Here is a 23,676-nt window from a genome sequence, read left to right on the forward strand (position 1 = left end):
TAAATGTTTTTATATTAAGCAAAGAAAGCTAGTAGGTAGAATAGCAAAATTTTGCATTTAGAATAGTTTTCTCTTTTAAGGCTGTTCATTGAATGAGAATCTATGTGTTATCTATATGGTATATTATAAAAGAAATCATGTAGTGACTTCAGACTAAAGTGAAGAAATGTTCCTTCAAATGTGTATGTGCCTTTGTACAGTGTACATTACAGGAAATAAATATTTTCTAAACAAACTGAAGTTCAGACTTCTTAAATTTAGCTTCTAGATTAACATGCCCATGACAACTGCAGATTGCTTTGGCAATGCTACTCCCTGGAAGATCGTAGTAAGGTCTTTTTGTGACAAAAAACAAAGTGTTGAAGAACCAAACATTGCAACAGAAACCTACATGTTTGTTTGGTGTTATTTCCCTTGTTCAAAGATAAAAAAGAAGACTGTCAAGACATGGTACCAAATTCCTACACTCCCCACAGCACACAGCAGCAAGATGTAAGATGCTGGGACAGCGTACACTGAGCAGCTGGAACACTGTGAATGAACAGGATCATGTGGGACTTTGGGAGTTGTAGCCCATAATGACCTCTTTCATAGTCACACCTGTTTTCTGTTCCTTGTTAACTACAATTTTGTGTAATAGTTAGTCAACAGCTGCTAATCAGTCTGGAACTCAAACTAGAAAAGCAATTTCATTCTGAGACAGAGAGAAATATATGGAGAGAGGGTAGGAACAAGTCCCCAAAGAAAGTAAGCCAATGCTACAAGCAAAATGATTCACAATGTTTACCATTCTATTTATCATTTATTGCAGTTAAGTTTAACATTACCATTCTGACAGAGACAGCAGAAATACAATATCTATACAGTGCTGAAAAATATATTTTGCTGACTTTAATATTTGGCAACTTTTCTAATAAAACAAAAGACAATTTATTCATCAAAAAATACTCTGTCCATTTCTACAACAAATCACTGATAAAGTATGCAATCCATACACTGGTTGGTTATATGTCGACAATAACATGCTACAACTTAGTACATTAATAGAGACTAAATAAAATGATCAGGAACATAAAATGCGCTTTACACTGTTTAGGTTAGAGCCTCTCTGCTTCATTGGGCTTGTGGATCTATTTGATCTTCTAGAATTTCTTTTATTATCTATGTATCAGAAAATAATAATTCTTTTACTGTTTTCTACATCCGTATAGCAACCCAAAATGTACTTCTGCCCTTCAAAGCTGACAAATTAAAGGCAATGACCTCACTCAGAACAGAGCAGGTTCTGCACATATGCAATATTTACTTATTTACTAATTTTTAAAAACTAATTTTTACTAGTGTGATTTCAGTATGTTGCAGGTATGGTGCTAACAGATGACATTACAGTCATTCCACAGGTAGTGACACTGCATATTGTTTAAAAAAGATGAGAGGACTGCATCTTCCACAACAGCCAAACTGCTGCCCATGTGTCCTTTACAGTGTTTCTGTAAAGGATTTCTTAAATTTTGTTTTAGATATAGATCAACATCATTGGGAAAAAAGTACTTTCTTTCCAAAAGTGAGACTACAAGAGGAAATAGATGCATTAGCACTGTGAAGTATACTGGCTAATACATTTTTCAAAAACACTTTTTAGTTTCAGGTCCTGGAAGATCTGAATCTATTTATCAATCTACGTAACACTTTGGTGCTAACATTTTGGTCATTTCTACTATTTAATGCCATTTCAAAGTAGTATCATTTATGATTTCGTGAGAGGCGGTTTCATAAACTATTAGAATAGTATACTAGTCAAGCTGAAGATATAATGCTTGAACAATTTTGTCCAAATTCTCCATGTGTGACATGCTAAATACATTTTAATGAAATTTGGTCCAGTTTTTTTTTTAAGTATTCCATTTATTATTTATTTTAAATGTACTCAATTTAACCATAAATATATGCATAACGTTGTTTTATTTTATTTTATTAATTTTGTCCGCAAGGTGACATCACACCAGTGAATACTTGCCTCACCGTTTGCTTAACCAGTGAGAGGACGTGATTTTGTTCATTGAATGAAATGGCCCAATTATTTGTAATTCTTCCTGTTCAATGAAAATTTAATCCTGTAAAGGTTTAAAAGTTTCTAACATCTATCAGATAAAAAAAAAAAAAACCCATAGTAATAATCACTAATAACCATTTTGTAAATGAAATGTATAATCCGATAATAACATTAACTTGAAGAAGTTGCATTTTTCAAATTCAACATTTTAAATGCATATTGTTAAAACATTTATAATCATAAATAAAATAAAATCCTGCCAGTGTACTGTGCAATTATTATCACTTAAACACAATTTTTAATATTCTTTGTAGTCTCCTTTTCCATATACAGTCTGACTGCATGACATATTTGGGGTTTAGATACCAAACTATGAAAAAAGAATTAGATAAATTAGGTTAAAAATTACTAAAAACATTGTATAGATTAAACTTTGAATGTCATCCTGTGAATAAATTAAAAACACACAATGATATGCATTTCATGTCAATAACTATTCTGCCTAGTACTATAACAGGAAAGATGTTTTATCCTTAAGTGAGTAACTATTACTCATGTTTATCAAACCTATGATCAAAATTACAAATAATATCAGTTTATACTGGAAATAATTTTAAAATTTTGAACTCATATTGGTAACTTAACTTAAACAAAGGTGACATGGGGATGCGGCATTTTAGGCTAAGACAAGATTTGGAAAAATAGCTACTGGCCCATTATTATACAAAATACACTTAGTTCTGATATGTGGACTCAAATGGTACCAAATACTAGAAATGACCTGAACCCACATAAAACATAATTGGGAGCCTTAAGGCTATTGCTATATCTATGTTTGGACAGAACTAGGCTAGTTGCTAACCATGCTTCCAGTCTTTACGCTAAGCAAAGTGAAAGTGCAACCCCGAGATTACCGAAGTGAAAATCCTAGTATTTCCCAAAGTATTCAGCTATTTCTTCAAGTATCAGTCTCTTTTCTAGACCAATGCTACCAACATAGCTGCATAGCAAAGCTAATGATAAAGCTAAGACTACATGATGAAGTAACACATACATCTCTTTTCTATGCAGATGTGCTGAATGAAGGAACTGCAGGACTATCCTGTACAGCCTGTCTCTGATCTCAAAGTACTGCCGTGAGACTTTTCCCATTGGACATGTATACAGTGCTGAGAGTCTTGAGCCACCCTCAGGTCTTTATATTTTGGTAGGAAAAAGGTACAGTGATTTACTGAAACACACGCAAACAAACATGGAAATATAGTATATAATACAAAAACATTATAACATCCCTGTCAGTACTGACAGGGACTAGAAAGAAAATTTATAGTTTTCCTATATTGGCTTTTAATTCATTGCCTCCCTGTTAAATCCAGAATTGAATGCAAAATCCTGCTTCTCACATACAAGGTCTTGAATAATCAGGCCCCATCTGATTAAGTACACAGACTGTTGATTAACTTGTGGTTGATGGGTAATTGAGTAGTATGGGAGGCAGAGCTTTCAGCTTTCAGACACCTCTTCTGTGGAACCAGCTCCCAGCTTGGATTCAGGAGGCAAACACACTTTCTACTTTTAAGATTAGGCTTAAAACTTTCCTTTTTGACAAAGCTTATAGTTAGGGATGGATCAGGTAACGTAGCTCTCTTCCACAGCATGTCTTTTGTCCTGTCTCTCTAACTCTAATCAAACTCCATCAATTTGAAAATCGCTCTGTTGGAATTAAATCAGAGTAAATTATGCATTTTTGTGACAGGCCGCTAATAATAAAAATACTGTATCTAAAGGAATAACTTGAATTGGTTCTTAACAAGTAAGTGACAGACATTCAAGTACAGCTTGTGCAAAGTCAAAATGGTTTTTACATGAACCAGTAAAACACCACAGTATGCAAAAACATTAGCTAAGTGCCTGTCTTTAAGCTGTTTTAAAGAATGTCACAGGGTTAAGAGTGTAAAAAGAGAGGATTAAGCTGTTCCAGTATTTTGGAGCAAAGGATTGAAACACCCAATTGTTCTTTGTTTTCAGACTAACACGTGAGATAGCAAGAAGACCCCTACCTGGGCTTAAGAACCCAGCTTGGAGAATCAGGGAATTACTGCAGGTCTTTATTACTATTTTAGGGTTTTTACCTTAAAATATAAAGAAACTGTTGTTTTGATTTGGTGTTACATAAATAAAATGGACATTACAGATGGGGCATACATTTTTAACTAAAATCTGAACCTGACAGGAAGCCAGTGTAAAGATGTTTCGAGAAGATTTAACATCAGTTAAACGCCTTCCAGCAGCATTTTAGATGGACTAGAAGCAATTACTACATGCTTTAGACAAGAAAACAGCGTATTACAATAATTTGAACTAGTAGAGATCAAAGCATGGATGAGAATCTCCAGTTCACATTTTGAGACAACAGTCCTGAGGTTACCCCTATTTCTGAAATGGGAAAAACAAGACCAGGTCAGACACCTGATGTGAGCATGAAATGCCACAGAAAATAGGTTGTTTGCCAAGTTTTCTGTTACAGTGCCTCTAAAGGTACTCACTTGTTCCACATTTTGTCAGCTTACATCTTTTTTCCAAAATAGATTCATTTTTCACCTCAAATACTACACATTTTACCTAAGTTTAAAGAAATGAACGATGGCCCAAGACTTAGTCGTACTGAATAGTACTGTAATTCACAGTCACAACATAAAAAACAGCATTTGTCCTATTTGGAAATGAAGCTGAATTTCAGCGGTCTCTGAAGTCAGTTAAAAACCTATAGGTAATGGCTCATTGGCAAAAAAAAAAAACAGTAGTGAGGTTACCAGTGTATATTGACTGAACTCTCCCTAACATTTTGTTTCTTACACCAAAACACCACAGTGCATTTGAAAATAACACATGAAGATTTTACTTTTCTGGAGCTACAAAAAAAAAAAAAAAGAACTGAATGTTTTCTATCTTGTTCTGGGTCATCTTTTCGGTGTAATCGGGCACTGAAGTGACAGCTTGTACTTTTTTTGTTATCCCGTAGTCTACAGACACCAGACCTTTCACATCTTAATTTGTGATATGTCACTCTTTTTACAGGAGGGAACCTGTAAAATCAAATTAGATGGGCACATTTCTCCTGGGACCTTGTAACTTGCATGTACTTGAGATGCTGCTCACAAACATACTGTTTGGTCACAGTAAAGGTGCTTGCTACTGCTTTTACACCATATTACTGTGCACAAATCATCACAAAGGAATTATTCAAACAATGGCTCATTGGTCTTTTATACAGATGGTTCCTTACGAAAGAGGATAACTAAAGAGACGCCACTTAGAAAACTGTCTCCTGCCACTATTAGGATTATCATCAGACCTCCACTTGAGAACATCTTTTTTTTTTCCTAGGGTCATTAGAAACGAAGTCTTAGCAAAGGCAAAGTTGAGAAATAGTACTGTAACATGCAAGCATGATTAAATGGAAGCCGTCTTCTGTGTGCTTTTAGCAATACGGCTAAACTTCAGTGTACAGTTGTTGTCCTTAGCCTAGGTCTACAACACATCTTTATTTACTCTGTAGGTAAACAGAAACATATTTATGGTTGTTTAGTTGTGGGATTGCAAACTACTGTTCATCAACAAGGTTATAGCACAAAACTCAAAACAAACAAACAGAAAAAAAAACCCAAAGACGGATTTCAAATGGTCTAGAGGTCGAACATACAATATACAAGGTATCAGTTTTGTGCAAGGCTAACCATATCCTGGACTTCACCCTGTGCCTAGTTATGACATGTTTTTTATTTTAGTCAAGATTTAATTTTAATTTAATTAATCAGTTTTTTATTTAAGTGCCACAATTTGAAACGGGTTTGAGTCTAAGTAAGGAGTGTGTTTCTAAAACTTCAGTAACACTGAACTTTGCAATCTGCATCATCTGCTTTCTGTGGTGGGTTATGAGCAGAAGGTGGACTGCAGCTGCTTGAAGGCAGCATGTCGTTGTTTTTTCTCCTCTTCTTGTCTCTTGCGTTCTTCTTTTTCCTCTCGAATTTCAGCCTCAAACTTGCTACCGGCAGACAGAGCCTGCATCTGGTACAACACAAAAACAAATTTCTTAAACCCAAGTAGCCATGCACAGCTGACTGCAGCTTTTCACAAATTTAAGCTTTGGGTACAGTACTTAATGTACTTGATGTACTTGTTTTTTCACCAGTAGTTACATAGCTGTATCCCCAGTTATCAAACATATACTCGGGCACAGAGATAAGTCATATGCCATTTGACTCATTAACATTCTGTGCAAAAAAAAAGAAAAAGTACACATATTGGGGTATAGTATATTAAAGCCCCCCCCCCCCCCCGAACACTGAAACAGGCTTCAGATAGACATTCACAGGTTAGTTCCAGTAAAGTTAATATTTTCATGTTTTTACTCTGAACACAGGTCATGACAGGCATTGAAGGAGCTAAGGACAAAGTCAAAATCTAGGCGTACGGCTAAAGTACACGGTGTAATGTTATTACATACCTTGGCTTCAAAAAAGTCTTTGGCCCCCATAACACCCTGAGTGGAGACATCGATCTCAGAAAGTCTTGCTAATGCCATTAGACCACTTTCTTCTTGCAGTTCTCCAGCTGCTGCTCTCCGGAAAATCAACAGGAACTGCAGAGAGGTAGACAGTTTAAAGTACACACACACACACACACACACACACACACACACACACACACACACACACACTTTTTTTTTTTAATTATTTGTTTATTTTTTACCCACCACCTGCCTCTCACCAAGCAGGATCTCGGGAGCACGTGAGTTGTTGCCAGAAGAATTCTTGATACAATGTTTCTTCACCAAAACTTTTATCTTACACTGAAGTCAGGTTTTCAACCTTCACCTGAAGACTTCCCAGAAAAGGAGTTTCACAAAAAAACCCAGTGTGTTCAGGCTCTTACAAATCTGTTCTGGTCCCACTGGAACCAGGAATTCCTCCCTTTCCTAAAACAGAGGCAACAATGGGCAGTGACTCACAGGAATTTTCAGGCTGAGTTTAGTTCTGAGATTTGTTTGGTCATTTGAGAATTTTTTTCTTTGTATGAAGAACTTGATCATTATGAAATGGATAAACATGGAATGTTTATTTTTGTTTTAGTTAAAAGTAACTTTATTTGTCTTAGTATCATGTGATGGCATTGCTTCCTGCTCAAAGGTCCTCTTTTGAGAAAAGCATTACAGCCATGTTGGCCATGTGCTGAAGTCTCTTTTCATCTGTGTCAAAGCATCATGGAATCAATGCTGTAAGTTAATTCACTTCACAATGGATATGTTAGGTTAATTCATGAGAGAGAGTTAAGAGTGCAGATGCTGATTGCTTTTGTATTCAGCTTAGTATCCAAGTTTAGCCTAATTTTGTATACATTTTTTTCTTTTTTTTTTACAGTTTTCACCAGGATGTCCATTGAGATTTACAGCAACACTACAAAAAGTATGTCTTAAAGACAAAATACTGGATGACCTCCAATTTAAATTAATTGTTATGGTACTTTGCCCTAAAAATTTTATAACACATGTTATAAAACATCATATTCTTGCTCTGGATGGCATTACCTTGAGTAATACTGTAAGAAATCTTGGAGTCGTATTTGACCAGGATGTGTTTTACAATGTGCATATTAAACAAATACGTGTGACTGCTTTGGGCAGCATCTCTTAAATTAGAAACATCCTATTCTCAGATGTTGAAAAAGTTCATGCATTTATTACTTTTAGGCTAGACTTTTGTAATTATTACAGCTATTCTAAAAGCTCCCTGAAAAGCCAGTTTATCCAAAGCAGTGTGAGTACTGACAGGAGCTAGAAAGGGAAACAACCATATTTGTCTCACCAGAATTGAATTTAAAATCCTTCTACTCTAATACAAAGTATTTTAAGCTTAAAACTTGACTTTTTCTTTTCTACTTTTTTCACCACATTGGTTGCGCTTAACTTGCTACTGGTAATATGATCACACTACTTCTATTTACACTCGTATTTAAGGCACAGATGGTCAATGCAGTATTCCCCCAAACAATAAGTAGAGCCATTCAAACAACACCGCCACATTAGCGATAATATACAGTGGGGCAAAAAAGTATTTAGTCAGCCACCGATTGTGCAAGTTCCCCCACTTAAAATGATGACAGAGGTCAGTAATTTGCACCAGAGGTACACTTCAACTGTGAGAGACAGAATGTGAAAAAAAAATCCATGAATTCACATGGTAGGATTTGTAAAGGATTTATTCGTAAATTAGGGTGGAAAATAAGTATTTGGTCACCTCAAACAAGGAAAATCTCTGGCTCTCACAGACCTGTAACGTCTTCTGTAAGAAGCTTTTCTGTCCCCCACTCGTTACCTGTATGAATGGCACCTGTTTGAACTCATCATCTGTATAAAAGACACCTGTCCACAGCCTCAAACAGTCAGACTCCAAACTCCGCCATGGCCAAGACCAAAGAGCTTTCGAAGGACACCAGGAAAAGTATTGTAGACCTGCACCAGACTGGGAAGAGTGAATCTACAATAGGCAAGCAGCTTGGTGTGAAAAAATCAACTGTGGGAGCAATCATCAGAAAATGGAAGACATACAAGACCACTGATAATCTCCCTCCATCTGGGGCTCCATGCAAGATCTCATCCCATGGGGTCAAAATGATCATGAGAACGGTGAGCAAAGATCCCAGAACCACACGGGGGGACCTGGTGAATGACCTGCAGAGAGCTGGGACCAAAGTAACAAAGGTCACCATCAGTAACACACTACAACGGCAGGGAATCAAATCCCGCAGTGCCAGACGTGTTCCGCTGCTGAAGCCAGTGCATGTCCAGGCCCGTCTGAAGTTTGCCAGAGAGCACATGGATGATACAGCAGAGGATTGGGAGAATGTCATGTGGTCAGATGAAACCAAAGTAGAACTTTTTGGTATAAACTCAACTCGTCGTGTTTGGAGGAAGAAGAATACTGAGTTGCATCCCAAGAACACCATACCTACTGTGAAGCATGGGGGTGGAAACATCATGCTATGGGGCTGTTTTTCTGCCAAGGGGACAGGACGACTGATCCGTGTTAAGGACAGAATGAATGGGGCCATGTATCGTGAGATTTTGAGCCAAAACCTCCTTCCATCAGTGAGAACTTTGAAGATGAGACGAGGCTGGGTCTTCCAACATGACAATGATCCAAAACACACCGCCCGGGCAACAAAGGAGTGGCTCCGTAAGAAGCATTTGAAAGTCCTGGAGTGGCCTAGCCAGTCTCCAGACCTCAACCCCATAGAAAATCTGTGGCGGGAGTTGAAAGTCCGTGTTGCTCGGCGACAGCCCCAAAACATCACTGCTCTCGAGAAGATCTGCATGGAGGAATGGGCCAAAATACCAGCTACTGTGTGTGCAAACCTGGTAAAGACCTATAGTAAACGTTTGACCTCTGTTATTGCCAACAAAGGTTATGTTACAAAGTATTGAGTTGTATTTTTGTTATTGACCAAATACTTATTTTCCACCCTGATTTACGAATAAATTCTTTACAAATCCTACCATGTGAATTCATGGATATTTTTTTTCACATTCTGTCTCTCACAGTTGAAGTGTACCTCTGGTGCAAATTACTGACCTCTGTCATCATTTTAGGTGGGGGAACTTGCACAATCGGTGGCTGACTAAATACTTTTTTGCCCCACTGTAGCAGTAGTCAAAACTAGAAGCCTAAGTGTTTTTCCACCAAGTGTCGCCTTTTCAAATTGCTGCAACTGCATCTCCCTCTGAATAATCTATGAATCTCTGAGCCTTTCTATTGATATTTGTAATATTGATATTACAAAAATCGAGGTGTAAACTGCAACTAACAACAGTGGGCATGACAGCAATTTGATGTCAATGTAAAATCAACTTTGTCATCCAGTGTCATTCACAAGGCACCTGGCAGATATAAAACTCACCCTTACCCCTGATTCTCCTACCCCTCGACCAGCTGTAACAGCTGGATGCTGCTGCCTTAGCCTGGTTCTAACAGACGTATCCCCTTGTTGACATGGGGGGGGGGGTCTTGACCTTATAATGTAAAGTTCCTTTAGGCGACTGTTGTTGTTGTGCTGTGGTGCTGTGTAAATAGAATGTCACATGGATTCTTATATTTAAGAATTTTTTTTTTTCCTCGCCTAATTTATTTTGGGATTTTATTGCCTATAACCACTTATATGCTTCATTAGACATTGAACTCCACAACACCAGTAATCAACATTATCTGTGCAAAGACTGGTGCTTCTAAAGTGAAACACAGAAATGTTACAGTGGGTTTAATAAACTCATAATCAGGTGTTTTGCCATTTGGCATATTTTGGCGCATTTTGGCACCATCTGTAAATGTAAATGGTAAATGGCCTGTGTTTGTATAGCGCTTTACTTAGTCCCTATGGACCTCAAAGCGCTTCACACTACATTCAGTCATCCACCCATTCACAAACAAACAGAGGTGAGGCTGCCGGACACTGGCGCCACCGGGCCCTCTGACCACCACCAGTAGGCAACGGGTGAAGTGTCTTGCCCAAGGACACAACAACCAAGACTGTCGGAGCCGGGGCTCGAACAGGCAACCTTCCGATTACAAGACGAACTGCCAACTCGTGAGCCACGATCGTAAGTTGAACTTTATTTTTTTTAACACTTTCTCTTTATTGATTTTCATCTTATTTTACATACAGAACTAAAGAGGGCAAGGGAAACCAACACATTCACATATGTTCACATATTCCAAAATACACAACGCCTTGTTTTACTTACACATATTACATGTGCATGTTTCATTCAAACAAATTTGCAGCTGTCCCTCTGCATCACAGAGGTATCAGTTTCTAGTCTCTTGACGTATAACGATCCCATCTTTCCCAAAGTCTCTCTCCTTTCTCCTTCTGTAGCCGCAGTGAGAGGGTAATCAGTTCCATATGATGAATTGTGTTAATAATGTCTATGACCAGCTTCCGTGTGGGGGGGCTTGTCTGTAACCAACACTTAGTAATTGCCTTTTTGCATGCAACCATAATTATTTTCAGTAAGTATGAGTCTCTGTTATTTATATCCTCAGGGATATTCCCAAGGTACATGGTACTAAAGGAGAAGTCCAGTGGTACTTCCAGCACATCCATCACCATTTGTTTAATCTCCTCACAAAAGGTCTTCAGTTTAGGACATGACCAGAAGACATGGAAGCAACCTGCAGCGACCTCCCCGCACTCCCTCCAGCATGAATCTAATTAAATTCTTCCATCCAAAAATCTCGTCATGTTAAAGAATTTGTGGTAGATAACACATTCTTCCACATCCGCAACCAACCTTCCTCTGAGATAGTTATACCTGCTTCTTTTTCCCATCGATGACTGACATATCTTGTTGAGGTCTTTTTCATAGCAGTAAAACTTCTGTACATTTTGCCTATAGTACCCCTTATAATGTTCTCACCATAAGCATCCATAAATATTTGGATCACCCCACTAGCATCTGCGTCAAGCATTCTAATTTCCTTCTGGAAGAAGCTCTGAACCTGTAGGTAACGATAAAAATCTTCCCTGCCGATCTCGTAAATCTGACACGTCCTCAAAATTGATCAGCTCCCCATGCTTCACTATCTTACAGATCGCAGTGATTCCATGCCTGGACCACTCCCTGAATTTATGGTCTAACAATGCTGGAAGGAAGCGTGGGAGATACGCTGGCCATCCCAGCAACCCTATTTCCCTATTAAGACCAAAAAATTTAATTTTAAATTTAAAATTTGCATCTGATATGCCTGTGGTAAACTCTCAAGAGACCCCAGAACAGACTGTATTGGGAAATCCATCAAAGAAAGCTCAATGTCCTTCCATTTTGCCTCAAACTTAGAGTTACACCAGCACACTAGAGGTCTGATCTGGGCTGCCAGATAGTAATCCTTAAAGCACGGTAGAGCCATGCCCCCCCGCTCACCAGGCAGCTGCATTGTTGCATATTTCACTCTTGGCCTTTTATTTCCCCATATGAATCTTGAGCAATGCATATCCCACTCCCTAAATTGTTTTGCTGGAACCTCCACTGGAAGCGCTGCAAACAAATATAGCAGCTTTGGGAGGATATTTATCTTTATTAACTCTGCTGCCCAGATGGAGGTGGAGCAGACCCCACCTCTCCAGATCTTCATATATCTTCTTGTCCACCCGATTATAATTAACTTCATATAACAATGCAAGGTCTTTTGTCAGCAGGATCCCCAAATACTCCATTTGAGATTGATGCCATCCGAATCTATATCTTGCTACCAATTGTCTTGAGGGGTTAAAAAAAAGAATGTCAAGATTTGAGTTTTTTGAATGTTTAGTCTATAACCAGACAGTCTGCCATATTCTTCCAGTATTTCCATAAGCAGAGGAATTCCCTCTTCCGGGTTTCCTAGCGCTACCAGCACGTCGTCTGCATACAAGCAAATTTTATTTTCCACATTCCCCGTTGTAACCCCCGCCAATCAAGTCTCTTCTCTGATGCATTGAGCCGTTGGCTCAATGAAAAGGTTAAAGAGCAGTGGGCTCAACGGGCAGCCCTGCCTACAGCCACGTTGTAGTGTTATCCGATTTGAGAGGCTTCCATTAACTTTGATCCTCGCTGTTGGAGACATATAAATCATTCTTATACATTGGATAAACCTGTCACATAGCCCAAATCTCTTCAACACATGAAACAGAAATTCCCACCCGACCGTATCGTATGCCTTTTCCACATGAAGCCCAATGAGAACTGTTCCAGTTTTCCCTTTAAGTATCTGGTCAATAATATGAATGGCCCTTCTGATATTATCGTGTGTTTGTCTGTTACCAATGAAGCCTGTTTGATCCTCCTCTATCAGTGTGGGCATCAATGTACTCAACCTCCTAGCCAAAATTGCGGCAAATAGTTTATAGTCTATATTTAACACGCTAATAGGTCTATAACCTCTGGGGTCAGTTTTATCCTTCCCTGCTTTTGGTATGACAGAGATATACGCCTCCCGCCACGATGGTGGGAGCGCCCCCCCCACTCAGAGTGTAATTAAAAGAGGCCTTTAGTAGCGGGATTAAGGGTTCCCTCATTTGCCTATACCACTCTGGTGGAAATCCATCACATCCTGGGGCTTTAAAAGCCTTGAGTTTTGAGATCCCAATGTTAATCTCTTCTGCTGATATTTTTGACGAGTTTTTCATTCTGCTGCTTACCTATAAATGGTAGATCTAGGCTGGATAAGAAATTCTGAATCTTATGCTCATCTGCTTTATCCGGTTGTGTGTATACCTCAGCGTAATATTCTTCAAATGCTCTCTGAATTTCTTCGAGTTTATTAGTTATCTTATTTGTTTTTAAATTTCGAACTTTATGAATAGTGTTCTCCTGTTGTTGCCTCCTGAGACTCCATGATAATAGCCTAGCAGCTTTGGGTCCTGCCTCATACCACCGTTGTCTATTATATTTTAATTTTTTTTCAATTTCCTCACTTAAAATTTTGTGTATCTCCTGTTTAACCGGCCTCATCTGCTCCAATACCTGGGGGCACCTTGTAACGGTGTGCAGTTGTTCCAATTTTTCCATATTTTCCTGCAAATCTGACAGCTTTTTTGCTCCTCACCTTCTTTAGGACTGCACATTTTGCAATAATTTTACCCCTAAGCCTTAGCCGCATCCCATAAAATTGTAGGATTAACTGCTCCATTGTCATTGAGTTCTAAATATGTTTTTAACTCCTGTCCCATTTTAAATGAGTCATTATTTAACAGACCTGTGTTAAGCCTCCATAAGGTGTTTTTGGGGCTAGCTTTAAACCCAATCTTCATAGTTAGTCCCGAATGATCAGATAAATCTCTCTGTCCTATTATACAATCCTTCACTCTGTGGAGATCTTTACTAAAAGTAAAGAAGTAATCAATCCTCGAGTACATATCATGTCTCGCTGAATAAAATGTAAATTTGCGTTCATTTTTGTGTAAATATCTCCATATATCTATAAGCCCCAACTCAGATAACATTGTTTTTACTTGTTTCTTTAATTTAGTTCCCCTCCGGTCTCGGCTAGTTTTATCCCATTTTGGATGGAGAAGTAAATTGAAATCTCCTGCACATATACATGTACCAACACTTTCTGCGGCAATAAGACTGAATATCTCTTTAAAGAACCCTGTACTACTACTACCAGGGGGTGCATATATATTACACAGCGTGACGTCTTCCTGTTCCATTTTCCCTTTCACCAACACAAATCTTCCCTCTTTATCTTTATGTTCTCCAGTAAACTCAAAACCAACCTTGTTCGGTATCAGAATGGCCACTCCTCTTTTTTTGCCAGATCTATGTGAGGCATAATAAAAAAATTTTGAATCCCATTCTCTTCCACTTCTCATATTCTTCCTTTGATACTGTAGATGCATTTCTTGTAGAAACGCAATCTTAATGGGATTCTTTATACCATTTACATTCAAAGACAATACCTTATAATACCGCATATGTTCTATGTATTTCCAACTTATTTTCCTGCACCAACATAACAATACTCCCAGCCCTCAGAACACATAATAAACACACATGAACAAAGACAGAACTTGTCTTAACCAAATAAACCAGGTCTTCCATAAGAGAGGTTTTTTCTCTCCTCTCAGTCTGGGGGAAATGCCACAGTGTGGGGCCCCTCTCGTTTCCTATTTTAAAAGAAAAAGGGAAACCAAAAAACAAAAACAAAAAACATGTGAGTCACCTGCATCGGACCCTCACCACTCCATGATCAAAGGGGGATCGACGTGCCATATTCCATCATGGCCAGGGGAGGAGGCCATCCAGCCATATACCCCCCTGTAATGATCAGCAGCCCGGTGCACCCGTTGTTCCGTTGGTCTTATGTTCGTCTTAACAGCGAAACGGGGCCGGTGGGGCACAGGTGTTATTCCTCCGTACCGACGTTCTCCGTGCACTGGAAAACCTTCAGCTTTTCCCGTGCGCTCCTGCGTAGATCAGCTGTATTCCCGGCGCGTCGCGGCCCAACCACACTCGTCGGTAGCATACTACTGATCATCTCCGCTGTAATGCCTTTGGGCTTTCTTGTGGCCACCGTGTATCCGCGTCTTCTTAGATATTGTATAAGACCATTCCCGAGTCAAAATGAACCCGCATTTTAGCAAGCGGGGTCTGGAACCGGATGGCGTTTTCTTTAAGTACTTTTTTAACCGGGCCATACTCTTTTCTCTTCATTTGTATGTTTTTGGCATAGTCGTGATCAAAGAAAATCCGTTTCTCCTTTATATATACATGCTTCTTCCATGCAGCGCGTAGGATTTGTTCTTTAATATTGAACTTTAAGAAGCGCACCACCGTTGATCGAGGGGGCGCCCCCGGCGGCGGCTGCACTCCCAGCGCCCGGTGAGCTCTCTCTATCCCTAGGTTCTTCTCGCTGCCCAAGTCCACGCCTCCCCCAACTCCGATATCATCATGCTTTCCACATACCTTAGCATGGAGGTGCCTTCTATGTTCTCAGGGATGCCATATATCCGTATGTTATTACAGCGCAAGCGCCCCTCCAAATCCGTAGCCTTCTCTTGGAGCTGGTTATCCAGCAGCTGAACAATGGCATCCCTCACTCCAATGTCCCATTTCTCCTTCCCTACCATGTTTCTTTCCATTTCTTCCAGACGTTTCCCCACCTCCTCGATCCTGCTTGTGGCGGCGGTAACCTGTTGATTTATCTTGTGTGTTAACTCGCTCATTTGGGTTTTCATGTCCTCTTTCAAACTTGTTCTCACGAGCGATAGCTCCTTCTTCATCTCTGCCTTAAGGTCTTGCATGCCCTCCGCCACTACTTCACTCACCACCTGTCTGAAGGGGCCTAGCACTGATGTTGTGGCCTCCGCCGCCATCTTCTCGCCCTCTTGCTTGGAGCATGTTTCATTTGTCTTACTCTCAAGTCGCATTTCTAAGCTTCGGCCTGGGGCTTGTCCCTTCTTATTTTTATCTCCGCTCATTATTCTTGAGGGGAAAGTCGCTTTTAATGGATTATATTCTTGAATTGCGGATTATTTTAGCTATCGATGCAGGAGCTCCTGTTTATGCTGCTACTCTCGCCACCATGACACCGGAAGTCGTAAGTTGAACTTTCTGAGGTATTGAACAGCAAAAATAATTTAACTTTATTTACATGCCTAAAAATGATTGTTTTTTGATTTTTTTTGAAGAATTACCCACACAATCGACTATACAGCTAATCGTACTGGTGTCACTAGTCATTTCCAGACAAACCAGTCGTTTAATCTAGATATGGCGCCAGTGAGGCTGTCGCTTCCTGGGTAAGGTGTTCCGGCAGGGCATGTCCTATTGGTAGGAGAACCTGGGGTAGACCCAGAACATGCAGGTAAGATTACATCTACCAGATGGCCTGGAAACTGCTTAGTTTTATAGATAAGTGCAATTTTAGTAATGCACAGCACAATGTGCCACACCTTTCAGTTGTGCTTTATTTATTTAGATGCTCATTTGTCATATTTCAGTACCGTATTTTCACGACCATAAGACGCACTGTATTAAAAGGCACGGTCTCAGTTATGTGTGCCATTACTGTATTTAACACACACATAAGGCGCACTGGATTATAGGGCGCATACAAGTACCGTATGCGTATTTAAAAATAAAGCGGGAGCAAAACAAAGTTTGGTACTCACATTTTTATCATCAAACCCATGGAAGTCCTCATCCTCTGTGTCTGAATTGAACAGCTGCGCTAAATCTCCATCAAACATGCCAGGTTCACTTTCTTCACTGTCAGAGTCACTTTCGGTGCCGTGCGGCTCCTCGGAAATGATGCCGGCTTTTGCGAAAGCTCGAACAACAGTGCCAGCAGACATGTTAGCCCAAGCATCTACAATCCATTGGCAAATTGTGGCGTAACTCGGCCGGCGCTGCCTTCCACTCTTGGTGAAACTGTGGTCTCCATCGGTCATCCATCGCTCCCAGGCCGCTCGCAGCCTTACTTTGAACGGGCGGTTCACACCGATGTCCAGCGGTTGGAGTTCCTTTGTCAGGCCTCCTGAATGACAGCAAGCTCACAGTTCATTTGTTTCACTAGTTTTTTCACATCGGCTGTGAGATGGGCACGCATAGAGTCACAGATTAAGAGCGATGGTGATGCGTGGAAAAAAAAACCCACCTGGTCTCCTTACATACACCTCCCTCAGCCACTCTTTCATCATTTCCTCATCCATCCAGCCCTTTTCATTTGCCTTAATGATGATTCCTGCTGGAAACTTCTCTTTAGGCAAAGTCTTTCGCTTAAAAATCACCATAGGCGGCAGTTTCTGTCCATTAGCATGGCAGCCAAGCACAACAGTAAAAGAAGATTTTTCGTGCCCCGTTGTGCGTATCGCTACCGTGCTGGTCCCCTTCTTCTCCACAGTGTGACTCACCGGGATGTCAAAAGTGAGCGGGACCTCGTCCATGTTTGTGATGTGGCTGGGCTGGATGTGTTTGTCGCCGATGTGTTTACTGCAGTAGGAGCGGAAGATGGCCAGCTTTTCCTTATAATCCGCTGGAAGTTGCTGCGCTACCGTAGTCCTGGTCCGGATGGAAAAATGGCACCGTTTCATAAAAAGTGAAAGTGAAACTGCTTTTAGCCGAATGGTGACCGTCGAAACGCTTCTCCCGCTCGTTCTTTGCTCGATGATCCACCGCTCGAGTCTTTCCTCCAACTCGGGCCACCTCGCCTTATGTCCGCGGAAACTCAGCTGCGTTTTCTTGACCTGCCGGAGCTTGTTTTCTAGCTTCCTCCATTTGCGAACCATCGATTCGTTAATCTTAAATTCTGCTCGATTTCCATGTTCCTCCGCGTAGCTGATGGCCTTCAGTTTAAACTGTGCTTCGTAAGCGTGTCTCTTTGCCATTTTCAGGGTTGCGCCCACACTTCACCCTTTAGCGTTCTCATGGTGTTCTCTACTACGTCCTCCTTACAACACACAGGGCGCACTGCGCTATAGGGCGCGCCGTACTTTTTGAAGAAAATCTAAGACTTTTAAGTGCGCCTTATGGTCGTGAAAATACGGTAATATGTGAACATCTTTTGTAATAACATGTTTTCATAAATTAAAAATCAGTTTAAGTGTTTTTCTTCATTGTTGTTGTTAAAATTTTAATCATTAGAGAAAAAAATTACCCATAATCATCTCACAGATGTATCTACAGCTACCTTTAGTACCATTGATATTTAGACTCTTTTTCTCCAATCGATCTTTCTGAGTTAACTTCAATAATTACTTCCACCAAACCATCAACGTGTCTTATAGACCCCATTCCTACAAAACTGCTCAAAGAAGTCCTGCCATTAATTAATGCTTCAATCTCTAATAATCAGCTATGTACCACAGGCCTTCAGGCCGGCAGTAGTTAAACCCTTACTTAAAAAGCCATCCCTAGACCCAACTGTCTTAGCTAATTATAGGCCCGTCTCTAGCCTTCCTTTCATATCAAAAATTCTTGAAAGAGTAGTTGTCAAACAGCTAACAGATCATCTGCAGAGGAATGGTTTATTTGAAGAGTTTCAGTCAGGTTTCAGAGCTCATCACAGCACAGAAACAGCTTTAGTGAAGGTTACAAATGATCTTCTTATGGCCTCTGACAGTGGACTCATCTCTGTGCTTGTCCTGCTAGACCTCAGTGCAGGGTTAAATACTGTTGACCATAATATTCTATTAGAGCGATTAGAACATGCTGTAGGTATTACAGGTACTGTGCTGCAGTGGTTTGTATCATATCTACATAATAGACCCCAATTTGTACATGTAAATGGAGAGTCCTCTTCACACACTGAGGTTAATTATGGTGTTCCACAGGGTTCAGTGCTAGGACCAATTCTGTTTACATTATACAAGCTTCCCTTAGGCAGTATCATCAGAAGACATAGTATACATTTTCACTGCTATGCTGATGACACCCAGCTCTATCTGTCCATGAAGTAAGATAACACACACCAATTAGTTAAATTGCAGGAATGTCTTAAAGACATAAAGACCTGGATGGCCGCTAACTTTTTGCTTCTTAATTCAAATAAAACTGAGATTATTGTACTCGGCCCTGAAAATCTTAGAAATATGGTCTCTAACCAGATTCTTACTCTGGATGGCATTACCTTGGCCTCCAGTAACGCTGTGAGGAACCTTGGAGTCATTTTTGACCAGGACATGTCCTTCAATGGACATATTAAACAAATATGTAGGACTGCTTTCTTCCATTTGCGCAACATCTCTATAAGTAGAAATATCCTATCTCAGAATGACGCTGACGAACTAGGTAATGCATTTAGTACTTCTAGGCTGGACTACTGTAATTCATTATTATCAGGATGTCCAAAAAACTCACTGAAAAGCCTTCAGTTAATCCAAAATGCTGCAGCAAGAGTGCTGACAGGGACTAGAAAGAGAGAGCATATTTCTCCTCTACTGGCTTCCCTTCATTGGCTTCCTATTAAATCCAGAATTGAATTCAAAATCCTGCTCCTCACATACAAGGTCTTAAATAATCAGGCCCCATCTTATCTTAATGACCTTGTAGTACCATATCACCCTATTAGAGCACTTCGCTCTCACACTGCAGGCTTACTTGTTGTTCCTAGAGTATTTAAAAGTAGAATGGGAGGCAGAGCCTTCAGTTTTCAGGCCCCTCTTCTGTGGAACCAGCTTCCAGTTTGGATTCGGGAGACAGACACTATCTCTACTTTTAAGATTAAGCTTAAATCTTTCCTTTTTGGTAAAGCAAAAAGGGCTGGACCAGGTGACCTTGAATCCTCCCTTAGTTATGCTGCAATAGGCGTAGGCTGCTGGGGGACTCCCCATGATGCATTGAGTTTTTCCTTTCCAGTCTCCTTTCTCACTCACTATGTGTTAATAGACCTCTGCATTGAATGAAACTTGTTATTAATCTCTGTTTCTCTTCCACAGCATGTCTTCTATCCTGTCTTCCTTCTCTCACCCCTACCGGTCGCAGCAGATGGTCCGCCCCTCCCTGAGCCTGGTTCTGCCGGAGGTTTCTTCCTGTTAAAAGGGAGTTTTTCCTTCCCACTGTGGCCAAAGTGCTTGCTCATAGGGGGTCATTTGATTGTTTGGTTTCCTCTGTATGTATTATTGTAGGGTCTACCTTACAATATGAAGCGCCTTGAGGAGACTGTTGTTGTGATTTGGCGCTATATAAATAAAATTGAATTGAGTATAAGGTGCAATGTTCATAATGCACGATACGAGGTATCACACACTTAAGAAGAATTTGATTAACGATTTTAAATGCCTTTGCTATTAGTTTTTGGCATTGTCCATTAAAATCTGAGTGTTTCTTAGTTTTAAACTACTTTTAAACTTTTCCCCCCCTTGTTTATTCTACTAAGAAATTAGTAGAAAAAAAAGAAATTCCTAGTTAAATGGTAAATGGCCTGTATTTATATAGCGCTTTACTAGTCCCTAAGGACCCCAAAGCGCTTTACATATCCAGTCATCCACCCATTCACACACTGGTGATGACAAGCTACATTGTAGCCACAGCCACCCTGGGGCGCACTGACAGAGGCGAGGCTGCCGGACACTGGCGCCACCGGGCCCTCTGACCACCACCAGTAGGCAACGGGTGAAGTGTCTTGCCCAAGGACACAACAACCAAGACTAGTTGCTACATCTCTTTGTGATGGGTCAGCTTTTCTATCTGAAATGTGGCTGTTTGGAGCAATTCCCAAAGTGTTTGCACTACTTCCTCACCTCCCTGAAGCTTAGTTTGCCATCAAAGTCTTCATCCACTTCTTTGATCATATTTTTCAGGCCCAGGTGAGTCTGTGGAGCTCCCAGCTTCTCCATCATCAGCTTTAGCTCCATCAGGTCGATGAAGCCATCTTTCCCAGTGTCATACCTACAAGCCATGAAACCCACACAATGTCAGATTCAGTCAGCTGGGAGTATGAAGGCACCACATTTAATTCACACAGTCATTATGTTTCCATATGTAAAAATGTTCAATGCAATCAGCTTAAAACATATCTGCACCTAACGTTTAACAATTTTTGAAAAGGAAAATTAAAAAGAAAATCCTCAAAGTCAGTCAACTAGTAACAGCACTGGTGAATAAAAGCAGCAGTATGTTAGGGATGCACCAACCACAGATTTTATAAAGCTGTGAATATATTTTTGATCTCTTTAATCCAGTGTTTACTTTGTTATGTGACAGCAGTCTCATTCTCATTGTAAAGAATACAGCTTAAAAATTGTTTAAAAATAAACATTTAACAAGCTACTGTAATGGTACTTGAAAAACACCTGCCTATAATTTCTTCATCTATGCTCAATCCTCCAGGTAAGGAAATCCCAAAAAGTTGATTCCGTTGATTCTACGCTACATCCAGATGAACAAAATCAACTTTTTGGGGCCTACCTATAATATACTTACCTCTAAATAGCAATTTTCCAGCCTTATTGACCACAAGTCACATTTGTACCACAGCCAGTTTAGAGTCACAAGTGCATGTCTTCAGAGTTTGAGAGGTAGCCGGTGTACCTGAAGCAAACCCATGCAGGTACAGGAGCCTCAGCTTTAGTTCAAACCAGGATGGCATTTCTAACATCTGCATCACCATGCTGCCTAGCACCAAGAGCTTCTCCAGATGCTGCTCTGCTCATACAGTGCATCATCAGCAGTAGCTCTGTTTGGGATTGAGGCCATCTGATCCAAGACAATATCAACAGTTAATTATTCTAAAAATGCCGTATCCATTCTACCACTGGTGCTGCAAGCTAAAGTGCAAGCTTGAAGGATAAAAAGGAGCAATGTCCTTACACTTTCTCAAAAGCGTATCCTTACATTGGCATCTGTGTAAATCTGTAGAAAAATCTGCATCTGTAAAATGTATGAGACAAACTTAATATGAATTATATAAAATTTCAGGTTTCTAATGTTATCACTTTTCTTGAATGACAGTGTGTAAAATCTCCCTGTTACATCTGTTACATCAGTAGATTACAGTTAACTGAGTTCTGTTATCTTACCCTTCCTAATTCAAGTGTATGAACCAAGCTGCAGTGGCTGCTATGGGACAAATGTGTTTTAGTCATGAGAGACCAGTAATATTAAATTATTTGAATTAATATCAATGCTTAGCAATAAATCCAGATAAAACTAATATGTGCCAGTTAAATATTTTTGCATTATTTTAGGTTTTTTGAGTCACCTCAAAAACTCTGGCTGCTGTTCATCTGTAGTGAGTGTAGCCTGTTTACTTTAGCTATCAATATGCCAGGTATCCAGGGTTTTTGTTTTTTAACTCTGGAAGAGGCTGTAAAAATAAGAATCGATGAATCAGTGAAGATTACTTCTGTCTGATGAAAGTGATAGTGACGGTTGGTTGCTGAGGATATCTTGAATTTTTCTGTCTGTAAGTGCTGCTATTTTTGCTGCTGTTGGCCAGCATTAATGGAACTGAAGTGCATTGAACATTGATAGACTCACACAGTATGACAATGTAATTAAACTGTTTGTCAGAGAAAAAGTGTGACTTTTAGGACACTTTACCTTAACATCAGCTGCATAAGCTGCTAGCTTATACAAGCGGTTGTTGAAAATTGAAAATTAATCTTCATGTATTTTTGGGACACTGCAACCGTTTCTGCTTGTGAGCATTGGTTGCACAATTGCAAGCCTCTGGAGGATCCTACACCTTGAGGTTCATGGGACTCCAAAAGGCACTAGCAGCTTTAAATATCTGTTTGCTGCTTTGTAATGACATTTTAACAGCTGCTCTCTTAATCTGATGAATTTGTCTGGCAAAAACCTTCCTCATTATGCCTTTATCTATGCAAACTCATCTGTGCTCTGAATCAGCCACAAATTTCTTCACAGTAAGATGATCATGCTTACATTTTTGTGAAATCTCTCATGTTTTCATACCTTCTCCAAGGCATTGCACTATTTGACACTTTTCTGGAACAGACAGGTTCTTTTTCTATTCCCATATTTTTTTAAACCTGTGGCATGCTTAATAACGTGAAACATCTTAACAGCTTAATAATGTGATTTTTTCCTTTAATTGGGCTCACATGACAAACTAATTATGGCAGGTGTCTGAGATTGATATCAGTGATTCAAGGAGCCCTGTGTGTATACACAATATGAGTTTAACTGAAAACAAAAAATGTAAAGTTTATATAAAGTTTATAACACTAAAATCCTATTTGCATAATAATTTGGTAAAATAAATGGTAAATGGCCTGTATTTGTATAGCGCTTTACTTAGCCCCTAAGGACCCCAAATTATTTGAGGGGTGGTGGCTTCGCTGGATCCACTGTCCAGCCGCCGTGTGATGACCCTCCTCCCGGATCCCCCCAACCAAGGAAATTACACCACTTTCAAGGCACTGCTACTGCAGTGCTACTTCCTCTCCGATGCAGAGGGCTGAGAAACTCCTCTCTCTCTCTGGCCTGGGTGATGGCACTTCTCTCGAGCTCATGGAGAGCATTCTGTCCTTGCTAGAAACGGATGACGGCGGATTCCTCTTCACTCATCTCTTCCTCTGACAGTTGCCAGCTCCAGTGCCAACTCCCCGCTGCTGGCCACGGA

General features: G+C 40.0%; 1 protein-coding gene across 1 annotated transcript in view; it reads right to left on the minus strand.

Annotated features, from left to right (window-relative positions):
• Window positions 1–757: 757 nt before the first annotated feature.
• efhd1 (EF-hand domain family, member D1) overlaps window positions 758–23,676 on the minus strand; it is a 29,200-nt gene continuing 6,281 nt past the window's right edge. Inside the window, exons 2-4 of the mRNA XM_082502152.1 lie at window positions 20,831–20,978; window positions 6,561–6,695; window positions 758–6,121 (exon numbers count right to left, since the gene is read on the minus strand). Coding sequence (XP_082358278.1) covers window positions 5,987–6,121; window positions 6,561–6,695; window positions 20,831–20,978 — 418 coding nt within the window. The 3' untranslated portion in view covers window positions 758–5,986. The remainder of the gene's footprint in view (window positions 6,122–6,560; window positions 6,696–20,830; window positions 20,979–23,676) is intronic.

Source organism: Aulonocara stuartgranti (genome assembly GCF_965226115.1).
Source record: "Aulonocara stuartgranti genome assembly, chromosome: 14".
Lineage (NCBI taxonomy): Eukaryota > Metazoa > Chordata > Actinopteri > Cichliformes > Cichlidae > Aulonocara > Aulonocara stuartgranti.